The sequence below is a fragment of the Vombatus ursinus genome, unplaced genomic scaffold, assembly GCF_900497805.2.
Source record: "Vombatus ursinus unplaced genomic scaffold, bare-nosed wombat genome assembly UNPS02014807.1, whole genome shotgun sequence".
Taxonomy (NCBI): domain Eukaryota; kingdom Metazoa; phylum Chordata; class Mammalia; order Diprotodontia; family Vombatidae; genus Vombatus; species Vombatus ursinus.
Window position 1 is genome coordinate 7,469,624 of NW_020954585.1, and position 15,574 is coordinate 7,485,197.

Below are 15,574 nucleotides of genomic sequence, written 5' to 3' on the forward strand. Positions count from 1 at the left end.
AATGAATGATAGCTATTTTCCAAAAGAAAACTTCTAAGAGGAGTGGCATTGTTTTACATATTTTTGTAAATCTCTTTAATGGCTTAATAGAATGCTTCTGCATTCTATTGCAATATTTGAGATATTGCAATATCTGAGATAAAAAATGAAGTCTCAAATTTCTCCATCATATTTGGTCTCCTGGCTGTGTAAAGAGGGATAAAATATTGTTATACCTCCCCTTCTATGAGGTACGAGGGATGTTGCATCTCTAGGTCTGATCAGTACTTCTGATTTCAGATTCTTTTCTAAGGTAATTCATAGATCAAAGGCATGTTCTGTATTTATTGGAGTATTGATCTCATCGCAGACAACCAAATGCTTTAACGCATACCTAAATTTTATGGCATTTTTTGTCATTTTACCAATTGGTATTCAGCCCTCATGCCAAATAATTATTTGCCTAGATATTGAATACATATCAAGATGTTGTTGAGACATAGGATGCTATTCTAGAGTGTTCTGTCCTGTCTTAATTAAATTTATTTGTTACCATTCCTAAGTTTTGCTTGCTCATGGCAAATTCTTGGAGAATCGTTTAGGTTAGGTTCCATTCAACACCTGTTAGCTCTGACTTCAGATAAGAGGTTAAAACAGGGACAGCTAGGTGGTGCAGTGAATAAACTCCAGCCTTGGAGTCAGGAGGACCTGAGTTCAAATCCAGCCTCAAACACATGACACTTACTAGCTGTGTGACCCTGGGCAAGTCACTTAACCCTGATTGCCTCACCAAAAAAGTAAAAAAAAAAAAAAAAAAAAAGGTTAAAACAAACTTATGTAAGTGAGAACTAGTTATGTGTCTCCATCTAATTTTTTTGGGGGGGGGGCTGGCAATGGGGTTAAGTGACTTGCCCAGGGTCACACAGCTAGTTAGTATTATGTGTCTGAGATTTGAACTCAGGTCCTCCTGACTTCAAGCTCTATCCACTGCACCACCTAAGCTGCTCCCATTTAATTTGTTAATGCCACATTTTCCAAGTGCTGTGCCTCACCACTACTTTGTAATTGGCTTCATTGCTTTAATTGTGCTTATCTGTCAGGTACCAGTCCTTTACATTTCCCTTTTGCATGGCATATACTGTGTGGACATTTGCTACTCAGTTTGTTTTTAATGGTCCAGTCAGCTTATTTGTTGCTGTCTAAAGAAAAGCATAGTACCCTATTTTAAGCTTTAAGGTTTCCAAATATCTAATTTGAAATAGGCCAATTTTTTATCATTGGTTATAATACTTGCAATGTTTTAGACTATATTAAAGCCACCATGCAGAGCTCTCTGATGCCTCAGGAATGGCTACCTAGTTTTACATGTTGCATCATTTATTCCTCACAACCATGTGAAGTGAGCACTATTATGATCCCCATTTTACAGATTAGGAAACTGAAGCAGATAGTGACTTGCCTAGGGGTCACACAGCTTGTGTCTTAGATAGGATTGGAACTCAAGTCTTCTTGATTCCAGGCCAAAACTCTATCCCCATTGTACAATCTAGCCACCTTTGAAGTAGATACCCTGGTACAAAGGTACCATCCCGTCTGGGGAGCTAAGAATAGCTTATAGCTTTTCCCAAAAAACTCTTCCTGAGAATGGGTATATATACCTACTTGATCTGCTTCTGAGGTTCTTGATTTAAAATGTAATCTCTTTTCTTGACTTGTATATAGGATATATTAAAAACATCTTTGAGATAAATTTTGACTAGGAAAATCTAGTTATGTGAAGCTTCGGTGTTTGAAATAAAGTATCCACAATCAGCTGGTGTGGTAAGATAGCCAAGTGAAATTGAGTTTTACAAAATCCAAAAGTTACAAAATTTGCGTTGTAATCTCATGAATGACTTTTAACATCAGATAATCTGCCTCAGACAGGTTGTTTTTTATAAACCATCTTACAGTCATGGAGTATATTACATTCTACAAGATTCTTTCATTCATGTACATGGTCTCATTTGATCCAAACTGCCCTGGTCTGGTTTGTACAGTAGGAGTGACTGTCTCCATTTTACAGATGAAGAGAGATTGGTCAAAGAGATTGAGTAACTTGTCTGAGATTACCACATATCAAGTAAATCACAGAACCAGGACTCAACCTGAGGTCTTCTTATGTCTTTATCTACTGTTGTTTCAATGACATCATGCTGCCTAAGTCTCTTAATGTCATTTCTGAGTATTATGTAATCTTAGAAAACCCATCTGTCTTGTTGTGACCTTCGTACATTATGTATGTATAGTAGTAATTTTTAAACCCACCTTAAACATTTCTTCTGCTTCAGGTCCCAAAATAAACATGCATATAAAATGAAAAGTATTTTAATCTATGCTGTAATATCTGCCTACTGGTTTGGATGGACAGTGTAGCCCAAGGTGACTTTAAATGCTAAGTCTGTAAGGTGTCTTTCCCCTTTCCTTTATCCTTAGCTCTTTTTGAAAGCAGTCTTAGACCTATAAAAATAAATAAGGTGGCAAGTTTCTCACAAAGAGGATTACAGAGAGAACATTTCACACAGAATTAAAAATAAGGGGGAGGAGAGATTGATTGGTATTAAGCTGAAATATCTCCTTGTATTTAAGGCAATGTGTTTTTTATTACTTTCTGCCAAAAATAATTAATTCCCCTGATTAAGCATTGTTTTTCAATTTTAATTAAAATCTTCCAGTTGAGCCTTTGTTGTTACTGCTCTTTGAAAGGATTTTGTACTTAAGCATTCATAGCAAACTAAGTTAAAAAGAAATTATATCCTCTAAAACATACTTTCCTATGGGATAACCCTGTCTTATGTTTAGATTTTGTTGTTGTTGAGTCCTTCTGAACATTCATTTTCAGTGGCTATAGTGCACATCAAAATTTCCCAGAGACATATAGTAACAGTTGGGAGAGTTTGGTACCCCAAGGATGTCCTGTGCTCTTTTATAGTTATTCCATTTGTATTTAAAGTAACTTTTTCAATAAATAAGCCAATAATATTTTCCTTGGTTAAGCTTGTAAGAGAGCCTCATCATTCCTCCCTTGTAGTACCTGACCAAACAAGTGGAGCTCCTACGACAGATGAATGAACAACATGCAAAGGTTTATGAACAACTGGATGTCACTGCACGGGAGCTAGAAGAGACAAATCAGAAGCTCGTATCGGACAGCAAGGCGTCCCAGCAAAAGATTGTGAGGTAAGGTTCCTATGGTTTCTTGTCATGGAAGTTGAGGAAGACCTCACGGAGCTATTTGACTTACTCTGTAGACTTAGGACAGGATACGAGTGAAGGGTGGTCCGTTGAAGTGATAACGTGGTAACATTTCAGCTTGTTTTCTTTGCCCTGGATAAAGGAGAGTGGGTTAAACAGAAGTCCTTTCCAATTAAGAAATCCCACTTTCAGTGTAACTAATCTCTCTTCATGGGTCATGCCCTTGATTGAATGTAACAAGCTGTAATTGGTCTATGTTCTCTCTTTCCAGTCTGACTGAAACAATCGAATGCCTGCAGAGCCATGTTGACCATCTCCAGAACCAGATGGAGGAGCTGAAGACCTCGAGTGGTGGGAGGGGGAGCCAGGAGAGATGTGAGCAGCGAAAGTCAGTGCACAGCTTCTCATGTCTGAAGGAACTTTATGACCTACGCAAGTAAGCTGCTACCAGTCTCTTCCTTTTGTATTTACAAGCAAAAACATTTTTCAGTGCTTGGTGAAGTCAGGGTTTCGGTTGAGCAGAAATTGTATACTTTTCAAAATGTATCTTTCTTGGAAAAGTTACAGTTTTTAAACCACAAGTAGTCTGAAGCAAGGCAATAGCTTTGATTCTGCATTTATGAATGATGGGTTCTTTCATTAATGGAAATTAAGTATAAACCCTCATCACCTGGGTCTAGAAATTTGAGGAAGATAAATCTGGCTTTGTGATTACTTCATGAAAACTGTTTCTTTCATTTTAGTTCAGATACACATTCTTCTTTTATCTGAAAATATTTTAAGATAGATTTTCTACAAGAAAGTTTTTTGAGCTTTCACATTAGAAGATTAATTAAATGGATATTTTATTAGGCAGAATGTTTCCTGATGAGCAAATAGCAATTCTGAAATAATGGAAAACAGTTACTTTTTTATGAAAATTGATACTGGCTATAATATTCTTCTGTCTGATGAAGTTAGTAATTAGTAAATGGTTAGTAATTAGTAAAATATGAGCCTGTAGGAACCTTCTTGGGGCCTTCAGAAGCATCCATCTATACTGGTGGAAGTATTCCCAAACCCCAAGCAGGAGAGGAAATACTAAAGTTCTTTTAACCTGGGATCCAGAGATATGGGGGAGTATATATAGTTCAGGTATCAATTTGTGAACTAAGCAATATATTAGGCATTCATGATGGCCTAGAGTTCCCTCAGGAAACATTGTAAATGTTTGTGCTAGCTCTTCCAAGGGAATAAAGTAATTTATGGCCTCAGGAATGCCTATCCAAGTTATCCCATAGGAACTGGTGTCACAATTACCTCCAAGTTCAAATTTGAGTGTAGATCCTTGACAGAGTAGAAGCAAATGATGTGGGCTCATAACTTTATCACAGCCATATGTGAGTGTGACCAAGCCAGATCATATTGGAAGTAAATTGTCTTATAGTATCAGTTCAACAAACATTGAAGCACCTACTGTGTGTGAGGCACCGTATTTAGCGCTGGAGATATGATGAAATTGAGAGCCCCTGCCTTCAAGTAGCCTATGTTTTATAAGAAGAGTACAAAAGATATGCAGATCAGTAAAATCCAAAGAGTATACAATGTAATTTCAAGTGCACTGACACCCGAGGGAATCAGGACGTGGGAGGACTTAAGCTGTAGTCTGAAAGAAGCTAGTGATTCTGACAAGGTGGTGAGGAGGGAGGGCATTCCATACGTGAGGCAACCACTTGTACATCAGCAGATATAGAAGATTATGAATATGAGAAATATTGAGCAGGCTGGTTTAACCAGAAGGGAGAGTGGGTAAAGGTGAGTAATAGTAACTAAGATTGGAAAGCTAGATAAGAGCTAGACTGCAAAGGGCTTTAAATGCCAACCCATTGAAGAGTAAGAGAGTGATGTAATCAGAATTGCATTTTAGGAGCATCAGTGTGCAATTTGTGGAAGATAGATTGGAGCACAGAGACTGGAAGCCAGGAGGCCAAGTAGAAAGCTGTTGTGATAATCCCGGTTGAGAGGTGATGAGAGTCTGAGCTAGGGGAGGTGTTGTATGAATGAAGAGAAGGACGTAGGAGAAGTAGAATTGACAAGACTTGGCAAGTGCATGGATGGGTTGGGGGGCAGGGTGAAGGAAAGCACAGAAGATGACTCCAGAGTTGTGAACCTAAGTTACTGGTTGCATGGTGGTATCTTAAAAGAATGAAGTCTTTTGAGGCATATGGGGAAGATTGTCTGTCATCACAAGGGTCTGATAGCCAACCCCACCCCTGTATTTGGCACATCTTCTCAAGAACAGGCTGCTATGTAGGGGTAGATGGAACAATGGGGGAAAGTTCAGCCAGTCAACTCTTACTTTGCTTTTCTCTGCCAGAGAAAATGACTTTCATATTGGGAAAGAGTATAAAACTGGCAAACTGCCACCCTTTATGGTTTCCAATTGCCAGGCCCACATGAACTGCATACCCCAACATACAGAAAGAATTGGCAGATGTGATTACTGTAGCACTCCAGTGATCTTTGTGAGACTGAACCATTAGGGAACTGCCAGTACTTTAATTCTCTGAGGTGTTACCTTAATTCTTATGGGGTTCTTTTGGGGGGGAGGGTTTTGGGTATCTGGGTTCTCCAAGGGGCCATATTTCAGCTCTGAGGAGTCTTGTCTAAGGCTGTCCACAGCTTCTTTCAATCCATACCAGTCTCTGGCTACGTAGATAAAGCTCTTATCTGAGCCTTCTTTGTTCTTTCCTAAGGCCTATGAAGGCTGCCAGGTCTGTTCTCTCAGCCCCTTAGTTCTCTCCTTATTAGCCTCAGGTCACCTCTTTCTCAGGGAGGGATCTTACCCATCATTGAAGCACTTTTTTTAGACCCTTCTTTTAGTCTTATATCACTCATCCCATCTCTACAGTTAAGTCCGTTTTAACTTCAGTGAGAAAGACTGTTACCCTAGCCTTTAGATAAGGAAATAAGCATTTATTCAGCACCTACTATATGCCGGGCACTGTGCTTTACAAATATTATCTCATTTGAACCTCACAACCCTGGGGGGAGGTGCTATTATTTTCCCTGTTTTACAGTTGAGGAAACTGAGGTAGGCAGACATTAAATGACTTATCCAGGGTCACACAGCTAGGAAATGTTTGAGGCTGGATTTGAACTTAGGTCTTCCTGGCTCCAAGCCCAGCATCCAACCCCTGTGCCACCTAGCTGCTTATTAATAAGCAACCTTGTAATAAGCAGAGGAAAGTGACAGTGGGGAATATTTGCAACTTAATTCCCCTGTAAGTTAACATACTGCTCTTCACCTTTGAGATAATTGTTTATGATTAAAAGACTTGAGTATTAATTTGCTCACTAGTCTCATGCAGCTTCATTGTAAGCCCTTGATGGTTCTGGAGACAAAATCCTAATAATTTCTGTGCATTGTTTCCCTCTCCCCCCAGGCACTTTGTGTACGATCACATATTTGCTGAGAAGATAACCTCTATGCATAACCAGCAAACCCTTGACGAAGAAGAAAATGAGAACTTGAAAAAGACGGTCACAATGTTGCAGGCCCAGCTGAGCTTAGAGCGGAAGAAGAGAATGACTATGGAGGAGGAGTATGGGATGGTACTGAAGGAGAACTGTGACCTGGAACAGCAGCTGGGAGCCTCAGAAGCCTACCGAGTGAGGGCCCTGGAGCTGGAGGCGGAGGTGGCAGAAATGCGGCAGATGCTACAGACAGAACATCCGTTTGTGAATGGTGTTGAAAACCTGGTGCCAGATTCATTGTTCCTTTCTGTCAAAGAATCCAGCCAGACCCTGTTTGAGGAAATATTCCTAGCTGGGCCAGAGCAGAGCAAAAAGCCTCTCAAACGCAGCAGCAGTGAGATAGCCCTGAGTAGTCTGGCTGGGAGTGACATCGTTAAGGGCCACGAAGAGACTTGCATTAGGAAAACTGAGGCCATGAAGCAGAGAGGTATTTCCCTGTTACATGAAGTAGACACCCAGTACAGAGCTCTGAAGGTCAAATACGAAGAGCTGCTGAAGAAGTGCCAGCAGGAGGAGGATTCCCTGAAACATAAGGCTGTGCAGACTTGTAGGGGTCCTGCCCCAGCCTCGAATGTGAGGAGCACCGATGCTCCCAGCAGCCAGGAACTGGCCAGCGTCATTCCAGACTCGAGTAGTTCTGCCACCACCCCTCCTCCAGAATACAAAGCCCTCTTCAAGGAGATCTTTAGTTGCATCAAGAGAACTAAGCAAGAGATAGACGATCAAAGAACAAAGTATCAGTCTCGCTCACCACGTTCTTAGCTAACCTCTTTCTAGTACTCTAGCTCTTGCTGCTACACCTTTTTTCTCATCTCTCCACTTCAAGCCACAGTTTATAGTTGGTCCAGGTTATGCAGTGGCCGCTGTAAATGTTGCAAATGAAGTCTCCCTCTTTGCTGACCCCGAAAATACATGGAGCAAGGAGAGGAAGCAGAGTAGCCATTAGGGTCAGCAGCTATGACAAAACCAGCCTGCTCTCTGCAGAATAGGAGCTGGTGCATGGGATTGAATGGAGTTTATATTCCAAAAAGCTGAACAGGGTATGTGTAGAAGGGTTACGTGTACTTCTGGTGGGAGGGTGGGGTCTGGAAACACTGGTACTCTAAGTGGGCAAGTCATTCTCAGCCACATGGTCAAGGTAGCTTAGCGTGATCATTTAAAAACCAGGTAAAAGTCAATGTTTGAGACAACTGTCCTGAAATGCGTATAGGGTACAATCATGATTTTTAAAATACCATGAATTAGATATGGAAAATGTACCAGAGAATAGGCCATTTGGTAATGTAATTTGTATAGGGCAGACTGTATTTTCTAATTTGATTGCATCTGGTATTACTTAGAGTTGGCTTTAAACATTAAAGGCAAGTTACTCATCATCACTCAAAAAAGAACCAAAGGAGGGCAAGTTATTCACAAAGCACACTTTGTGTACTATGAATGTGGAGAAATAGTTATCCTCACATTTGTTCTTGTAACCTACCTCTTTTCAAGAGCAGGTTTTTCAGAACTCATTTGGAAAGGAAAAATGGGAGGAGGGGGGAGGAGGAGCACGGGGATTGTTCTTAAGGCTTGAGTTAGGACCAAGGTGTTCTTTGTAGAAGCTACTTGTTTATTATGTATGTTCTGTCTTAATAGATGGGGGTTTGTTGGCTGGCTGGCCAAATAAGCTCTTGCTCAATTCCTAGAATTTTTGTCAATGTTTCTCTCTAATTGTAGAAGTTGTAAAAATTTATTTCCTGTTTCCTTATTAAACAGTATTTGTTTCTACCAGCGTGGAAGTATATCTACACATGACCTATATACGTTCTTATAAATTAAGACTATTTAAAAGAACTGCAGTTCTGAACTACTGTAAATATTTTTCTGAAAATAAAGCTATCTATGGAAACGAACCAACAAGTCTGTTACTCATACCAAACTTCAAGATGTTCCACTGCCCAAATCTATTCTCCCCCTTTAATAAATGGCAAATTATGTTTACGAAGAATTCATAAGGAATTAAGAACTGCACGGCTGCTTTGAAACAAAGTTTAAACCACCATTTATTTAGCAGAGACAAATGCTCAATTGTTTGGCACTTTGCATTGTTGCAGATGCAAGGTGTAGTATGCAAATATAAGTAGTATCACTACTTACCACTAGAAAGGCTCACTTCATCTGACACATGTGGAAAACCCCCCCATCCTTGGGAGTTAAGCTTAACATTTTACCTCTGCCACTGTTTTCACTGTACTTTTTATTCCATTTCTTAAAATAGCCTGTAAATGATCAAGCTTGGAGATCAAGTTGTCTCTGTAGGTTGCTCACAGTTAACTATAAGGAGCACTATCATTTGCCTTTCTTTGCCTAAAACCCCACTGGTATACAAGTAGAAACTATGGAAGATCATTAAATAGAGCTGGACAGGATCTGGGAAGTCTAGTTCAATCCCACACCCCCACACACACATTTGACACAGATAAGGAAATCGATACTTTAGGCCTACTGGCAAGCCCAATAGCAAGCCAAGTTCCCAGAGACCAAGAATCTCACTTGATAATTACATCCTTAGCACCCCAAACAGTACTTGGCGCATAGGTAACTAGTAAGTGCTTACTGATTAACTAAAATATCAACCAATGAGTGTTTTCCCCATCCCTTTCCTTAGTGTCACATTGCTGCTCAAAAGGTAGAGAAAACAGAATTTTTTTAAACAAACAGAACTACCTTAGGTCATGGACTCTCCCATGACTCTCCCATTAAGTCCCAAACTTAAAAATAGCACCAGAGGAACCCAAAATAAGGTAATCATGTGTCTTCACTTTCAGAAAAACAAAATAAAATTTAGATCTACAATCAAGAAATTGGGACATAAGAATTCCCTTGATATGCAAGTTGTATAATTCAATGTATTTAGATATATATATTTATATGGGTGGAACATTTTCAGAATCACGTATATTGTGTAAAAAGTTGACAAGACAAAATCTGAGGTATGTGCCTTTCACTGACCCCAATGGGAAAGGAGATGGATATATATGACTAATGTATTAAGATACCTAATAAACTTATTTCTATAGTCTATTCTCATGATCTTCGATGGGTGATTAAAAAGTTGGAACCATTAACCTGGTACTTACTGTCTACTAAGCTACATAGCCAGATACCTATCTAAACCAAGAAGAGATACTTTGCCTTGTTGACCAATATATAATCCATTAGATAACTTTTTTTGGAGACAAACCAAGCTAAACGTTACATATCTTTCATATATTTGCCCATATACAGATTACCCACCTAAAATATGATCGCTTTAAAAGAAAGAGAAGCTATACAGTGAAAAACTTGAATAAGATATTTTTAAGACTTACATTTCTTTCAATTCAAATGTTTTATTGTTATCATCACTGGCTTTTTCTGTCACCCACTATCATTCTCTTCTCCATCTTCCCAAGTCATCCACTATCATCCATTGTATTCAAATGTGCATTTTTTGGAAGCCACAGATATACTTTCCCACATTTAGATCCAGTTGCACACTTATATCCAATGATGGCTTAAGTTTCTCAGCTAGTAGGAAGCTTCCTCATGGCAAAAGTCAGGGTGTTCTTTTCAGAGGCTGTCCTTAAAGGACTTTATTATTAGTTGTAGTTTAAACAAATTAGTTAACTGCTATTTTAAAAGTCTTATAACTCCATCTCTCATCTTGGTCTTTTGATTTTTAACAAAATATGATCACTTGTATTTTTACAAACTACAAAACACTTTACCTCTAGAAAAAGAACTGACTAAAAGGGGAAGGGGTTCTCATCACCAGAAGTCTTTAGGCAGAAGACTGTCGGGGATGCTGTGAAAAGGATACCTGTTCAGATAGAGGTTGACTAAAATAATCTCCAGAGTCTGTACCCAAATCTGAGATTGAGATTCTAAGATTCTGATTGTCTCGTAACTAACTCAATTGGCAGTGCGGGCCACCCATTGAAGTAGGGTGTGATCCTTTATTGAAAACTAATGAATTTCTGCATAGTTTCCAAGCTTTCCAACCTAAGTAGTTGGTGTTGAGAGGGTGAACAAAGGATGCCCTCAGATTTCATACAAGGCAGACTGGCAATTGAGTACCTTCCTATATGTAGGCAAAAAGGTGTATTTTCCAGCATCTCACATAGCTATTGGCTATGATGAACTGGTAATGCCTCTACAAAGAACCTGTTCACTGGAGCTTGGATACCTCTAGTTTTGACATTACAATAAAAATCTCATTTTCCTTTCTATTTAAGGAGCTTTCTCCACTTTTTGTGCAACTGCTTTAAGAGCTGGTTACATTGCTTTCCTTTTGTCATAAAAAGATGTGGCACCAAAATGATGCCAAGAGTTTGTGTTAGCATTTATTTTTAAAATACACAAAATAGAGATCTGTACATCACAAACTGTGATAACTACACTTACATATTGTCCAGGACTTACCTTTATTTGCATAGACATGCAAACAGGTCAAAAGAATATATAAATTTTTAAGTCCTAAGTCTGTTCTTTCTATCTGCTGTTTTATGTAAACAATTAAGAGAAAGTTGCTACATAAGGTAGTAACATTGTTTAAAATTTTTAAATGGCTATAAAAACCCAACAGTATTATACTGCAATTTGGCTTGTTTAATGGAACTGGCAGATGCTTTTATAGACAGAAAATCTAAAACTAAGCATCAGCTTCTAGGCATTTTAAATATTAAAAACCTCAAGCTTTTCTCATCTTGTAAACAGAACTTTTAACTTGGTTGGCATTGAATTACAAAATAAAATATTAAACCATGATTTTTTTCCATCTCGCCTGTATCAGTATATACTCTTTTTATTATTAGAATGGAACCAAATGAGAAGCAAAAATACATTAGGAATTCCAAATGATACTGGAAGAGGATCCTGGCTGATTTCTCCTGGGTGCACTCCTGCCTCCAACTGGCCATGCAAACTGAATGTGACGACCTCTATAACTGGCTTGTGCAATGCCCCGTGGCCACGTGAAGATCAGATCCTGCCCCATGTTCCCTGAAGCAAGTCAAGGTGTTACTTCCATCTCTGCTCACTGTGGTATCCATCCTCTGGCCTACATTTGTGGGGTTAAGCAGTTCACTATGACTGTCAGGACTGCACTGTTCCTTTAAGGTACCACATGCCTCCATAGCTTACACAGCAGTCCTGGGAATAGGGGAGGGGAAAAATCAGATGTGAGAAATTATTACAATGAACTTCACTCAGCCACATTCATGATGTCCTGAACGATGCCACCAATAAATACTTAAACAATAGAGGTTAATGAACAGCTAGGAGTCAGGAGACCTGGGTTCTAGTCTCAACATGGACATGCTGACAAATCTCTTTACAGGTAGCCTAAAGTTTCTTCATTTATGAAACAGAAAAAGCTAAATGAAGGCTATTCTAACTATATAGGGATATTGTGGGGAAAAAAGACTATGTGAAAAGTACACTTGGGTTTTTTTGTACTTCAATGCTTCTGAGGAATGCTATGATTTTTAAAAAATCTAAATTACTAGGTAAAGCATGTTTTTCTCACAAGGGTTAACTGATATGACAGAACTCTGGACTGGGAGTCAGGACAACTAAATTCTAACCCCAACTCTGTCTGCTAAGAGAGGACCTGGGTTCAAAACGTCAACTTAGAATACCTGCATAACTTTGGACAACCCTTTCAGCTTCACTGCTTTCATCTATCAAATGAAGGAGTTGACCAAGTTTGCCTCTAAGTCTATGAGGCTAATAAGGATCCTAAAGCAGCTGTAGACCCTGAGGGCACATCATTTCACTTCCCTTGAATGTGGTCATACAGACAGTAAACAGCATTGCTGGAAATCAAACACAGGTCCTTCAATTCCACAACTAGCACTCTTTCAAAACAGTTCGTTTTGTAATTTACATGCCCCTGTCTGTAGGAAGGACCTTTTTATCTGATGCACCCCAAAGTGGGCTATTACCTTTAACACTTTATCCACCTCCTGTTTGCTGAGGTCTTCTCCACATTCTTGATTTAGTCGAGTCTGGATCAGATTCCGACGCACCCGGTAATTTTTGGAAAATATTTCAAGTAAAACCTGTCGATGCTTAAGTGGCACCAAAAACACAATCATTTGTAATGCTCACTCTGGAGAAAGGAAAATAATTTCCAAACAAGAAATTCATAGACATGGATGTGAGACAGGATGAGCCAAGAGTTCAGAAGACGATCACTTCCACAGGAAGGTGTCCTTCCTGCCCTCCTTCTGAAGAGGGATGGGAAATATAGCTAAGCTCTCTCTGACCTGAAGCCCACCTGATCTCTCTGGGAGACCTGCACTTGGCCTTCAGCTTGCTTTAGGCCTGGGAGAGAGCCAAAGTACCTCCTATTAATGCTGTTTCTAACCCAAATCACTTAGGTCTGCTCTCTTAAAAAGAGAAGTCACTCTTAATGTGGAAATATGTTTAACATGATTGCACATGTATAGCCTATGTCAGATTGAGAGGGAGGGGGAAAATTTAGAACTCAAAATCTTATAAAAGTGAATGTTGAAAACTAAAAATAAATAAATATTTTTTAAAAAATACAATAAAAAGAGGCCACTCTTCTTGGAAGTGAAATGGGGACTACAGATGCTAAATGTACTGCATACACTAACAGTAGCTGTGTTAGCTGGCTTTCCTTTTTGTTGTTGTTGTTGTTATAAGGATGGGTTCAAAGGGCAAGAGGAAGGAGGACACATCAGGAATTCACTACAGAGTAAAAGCAAAGGGCATCAATAAAACTTACTCGAACACAGGAATAATCTACACAGATCACAATTGATCTATGACTTAATAAGTCCTGGGGAGTTGGCTGAGATACAAAGAAATTAAAGGACTTGCCCAGAGTCACAGATATTAAGGTTAGAGGTAGGATTTTAATTCAGTTCTCCCTGATTCCAAGCCCAGCACTCTGTCCACTTTATCATGCTGCTTGCACCAATGATGTATAAAGAAGAGGTCAATGTATTCTTTTAAATCCCTTCTTGTAAGAGTGGGACATGGAAGAAAACATTGGGGAAACACAGCTACACACTTCAGCAGGGCTCCTGCAACAGTCAGAGCAGTTCACAAAAAAGCAGTTTTGTCTAAGCCTATTTTCAAAGCACTATGATAAACTTATGACTTATGGGTAAACTCATGGACCTCATGACCGTCATGGTTATGAAAATGCCAGCTGTTGAAAACTCAAAAACTGTGGTGAATCCTTTTCTAAGTCAAATAACTCCTTTGTAATGCAAATAATCACCATGCATGCCCAGGAATGTTTTTTAAAGTCTGTATTTTCTGAAAGTGAAGTACATCTGGACAACCTAAGGTATGTTCAGCCCTTCCCCTTTCCCTCCACCTACTGGGGCCAACTATGGCTAAAGTAGACACCCTCCCCTACCCCTCCCTCCCACCTCTACCCCACTCAAGAATTTGGCCAAAAAGAAACCCTCTTTCCACCTAGCTGCTAGCACAACAGGCTAGCAATAGTGAAAAAGGCCTGAGAGGTCCCTTTACCTGATCACTCATGTCTCCAGACTCCCAGAGTGCAAACACCTTCTGCTCATCAGGAGAAGCAGCAGTCTGTGGGGGAAACTAATGATGGTACACAAGTGAGCTGGGCTTGAACTGGGTTTGATTTTCCTAAAGCACAGGTCTAACCATTTCACCCCTCTATTCAATAAACTCCAGTGGCTCCCTATGACCTCTGGAATCAAACACAAAATCCTGTCAGGCTTTTAAAGCTCTTTGCGACCTGGCCCATTCCTACCTTTCCAGTCTTCTCACACCTCATTCCTCTCTCTGCAATCCAGTTGCACTGGCCTCCTTGGTGTTTCTCAGAACATTACAACTGACAAGGCCATGCATTTTCACTGGCCTTGCCCCAGGCCTGGATCACTCTCTTTCCTTCATCTCCATCTCCTGCTACAGCTCAACTAGAGTCTCAATTAAAGAGACTCTCAGCCTTCCACAAGAAGCCTTCCCCCATCTTCCTAATGCCTTCCCCATGTTGATTATCTCCCATTTATTCTGTCTCTATCTTCTTGTTTCTACATAACTGTATGTTGTCTCTTTCTAAACTGTGAGCTCCTTAACAGGAAGGGATTTGACACAGGGACTTATTTCCCTACTTCCCTGACACAGCCATTCATTCTCTGCAGATCCAATTCCTAAAGAGAAAAAAAAAGAAGGGAACAAGGTAATGTCCCTGCCCCCAATCCAGCTGGCAAGGACAGGAAGTGGCCACAAGGAACCTGAAGTGCTCTCTTAGGAACAGGTAAGAAATACAGACATCTCTCTTGAGCCCCAGTATTCATCCCCCAGACATGAGGCTTCCCCTATGCCTCACTTAAGGAGCACTGGGTCCTGGCTCTCTGCCAGAGAGCCTAGAGAATGGCTGAAGGAGCTGACACAGTCCCTTTGTGACTGCCCAGTGAAAGACAAGCCTCTGGGGTTGGCAGTGGCAAAGTCTTTGCAGACCATTGCTCCAATTTTCAGCCCTCACGTACAGAGGCTTGAGTCTTTACAACTACCACATTGCTTAACACTTGAGATTTGCCTAACCTTGGCATCAGCATCTCCAATGATGTCAAAGCTACAGTCCTATTTTATCCCACCTCTACCTATACCAGTTTGATAGGGAGACAGGAGCAAGCAGAAGGAGAAAGGCAGCCTGTCCAGAAGACCAGGGCCCACAATCATCCACAAAGCACAGTCCCCAACTAGTGTGCTTGATAAATAGAAGTCCCCTTGTCCCATTCTCAATTCTCCTATCTGGGATACTCATCCTGAATCAAAGAAAGATCTTTTTGACCAAGGGGGAATAATA

At 40.0% G+C, this 15,574-nt stretch overlaps 2 protein-coding genes across 9 annotated transcripts in view; one reads left to right on the forward strand and one right to left on the reverse strand.

The window, feature by feature from the left end:
* Positions 1–8,609, forward strand: part of LOC114051931 (cerebellar degeneration-related protein 2-like) — a 36,329-nt gene extending 27,720 nt beyond the window's left edge. For all 3 annotated transcript variants that reach the window (XM_027874349.1, XM_027874351.1, XM_027874350.1), the window contains 3 exons: positions 3,050–3,198; positions 3,485–3,649; positions 6,639–8,609. In XM_027874349.1, coding sequence (XP_027730150.1) covers positions 3,050–3,198; positions 3,485–3,649; positions 6,639–7,491 — 1,167 coding nt within the window. In that variant the 3' untranslated portion in view covers positions 7,492–8,609. The remainder of the gene's footprint in view (positions 1–3,049; positions 3,199–3,484; positions 3,650–6,638) is intronic.
* Positions 8,610–8,746: 137 nt separating this feature from the next.
* Positions 8,747–15,574, reverse strand: part of LOC114051930 (DNA-directed RNA polymerase III subunit RPC5) — a 32,970-nt gene continuing 26,142 nt past the window's right edge. For all 6 annotated transcript variants that reach the window (XM_027874342.1, XM_027874343.1, XM_027874344.1 and 3 more), the window contains 3 exons: positions 14,263–14,340; positions 12,696–12,821; positions 8,747–11,901 (listed from right to left, as the gene is read on the reverse strand). In XM_027874342.1, coding sequence (XP_027730143.1) covers positions 11,845–11,901; positions 12,696–12,821; positions 14,263–14,340 — 261 coding nt within the window. In that variant the 3' untranslated portion in view covers positions 8,747–11,844. The remainder of the gene's footprint in view (positions 11,902–12,695; positions 12,822–14,262; positions 14,341–15,574) is intronic.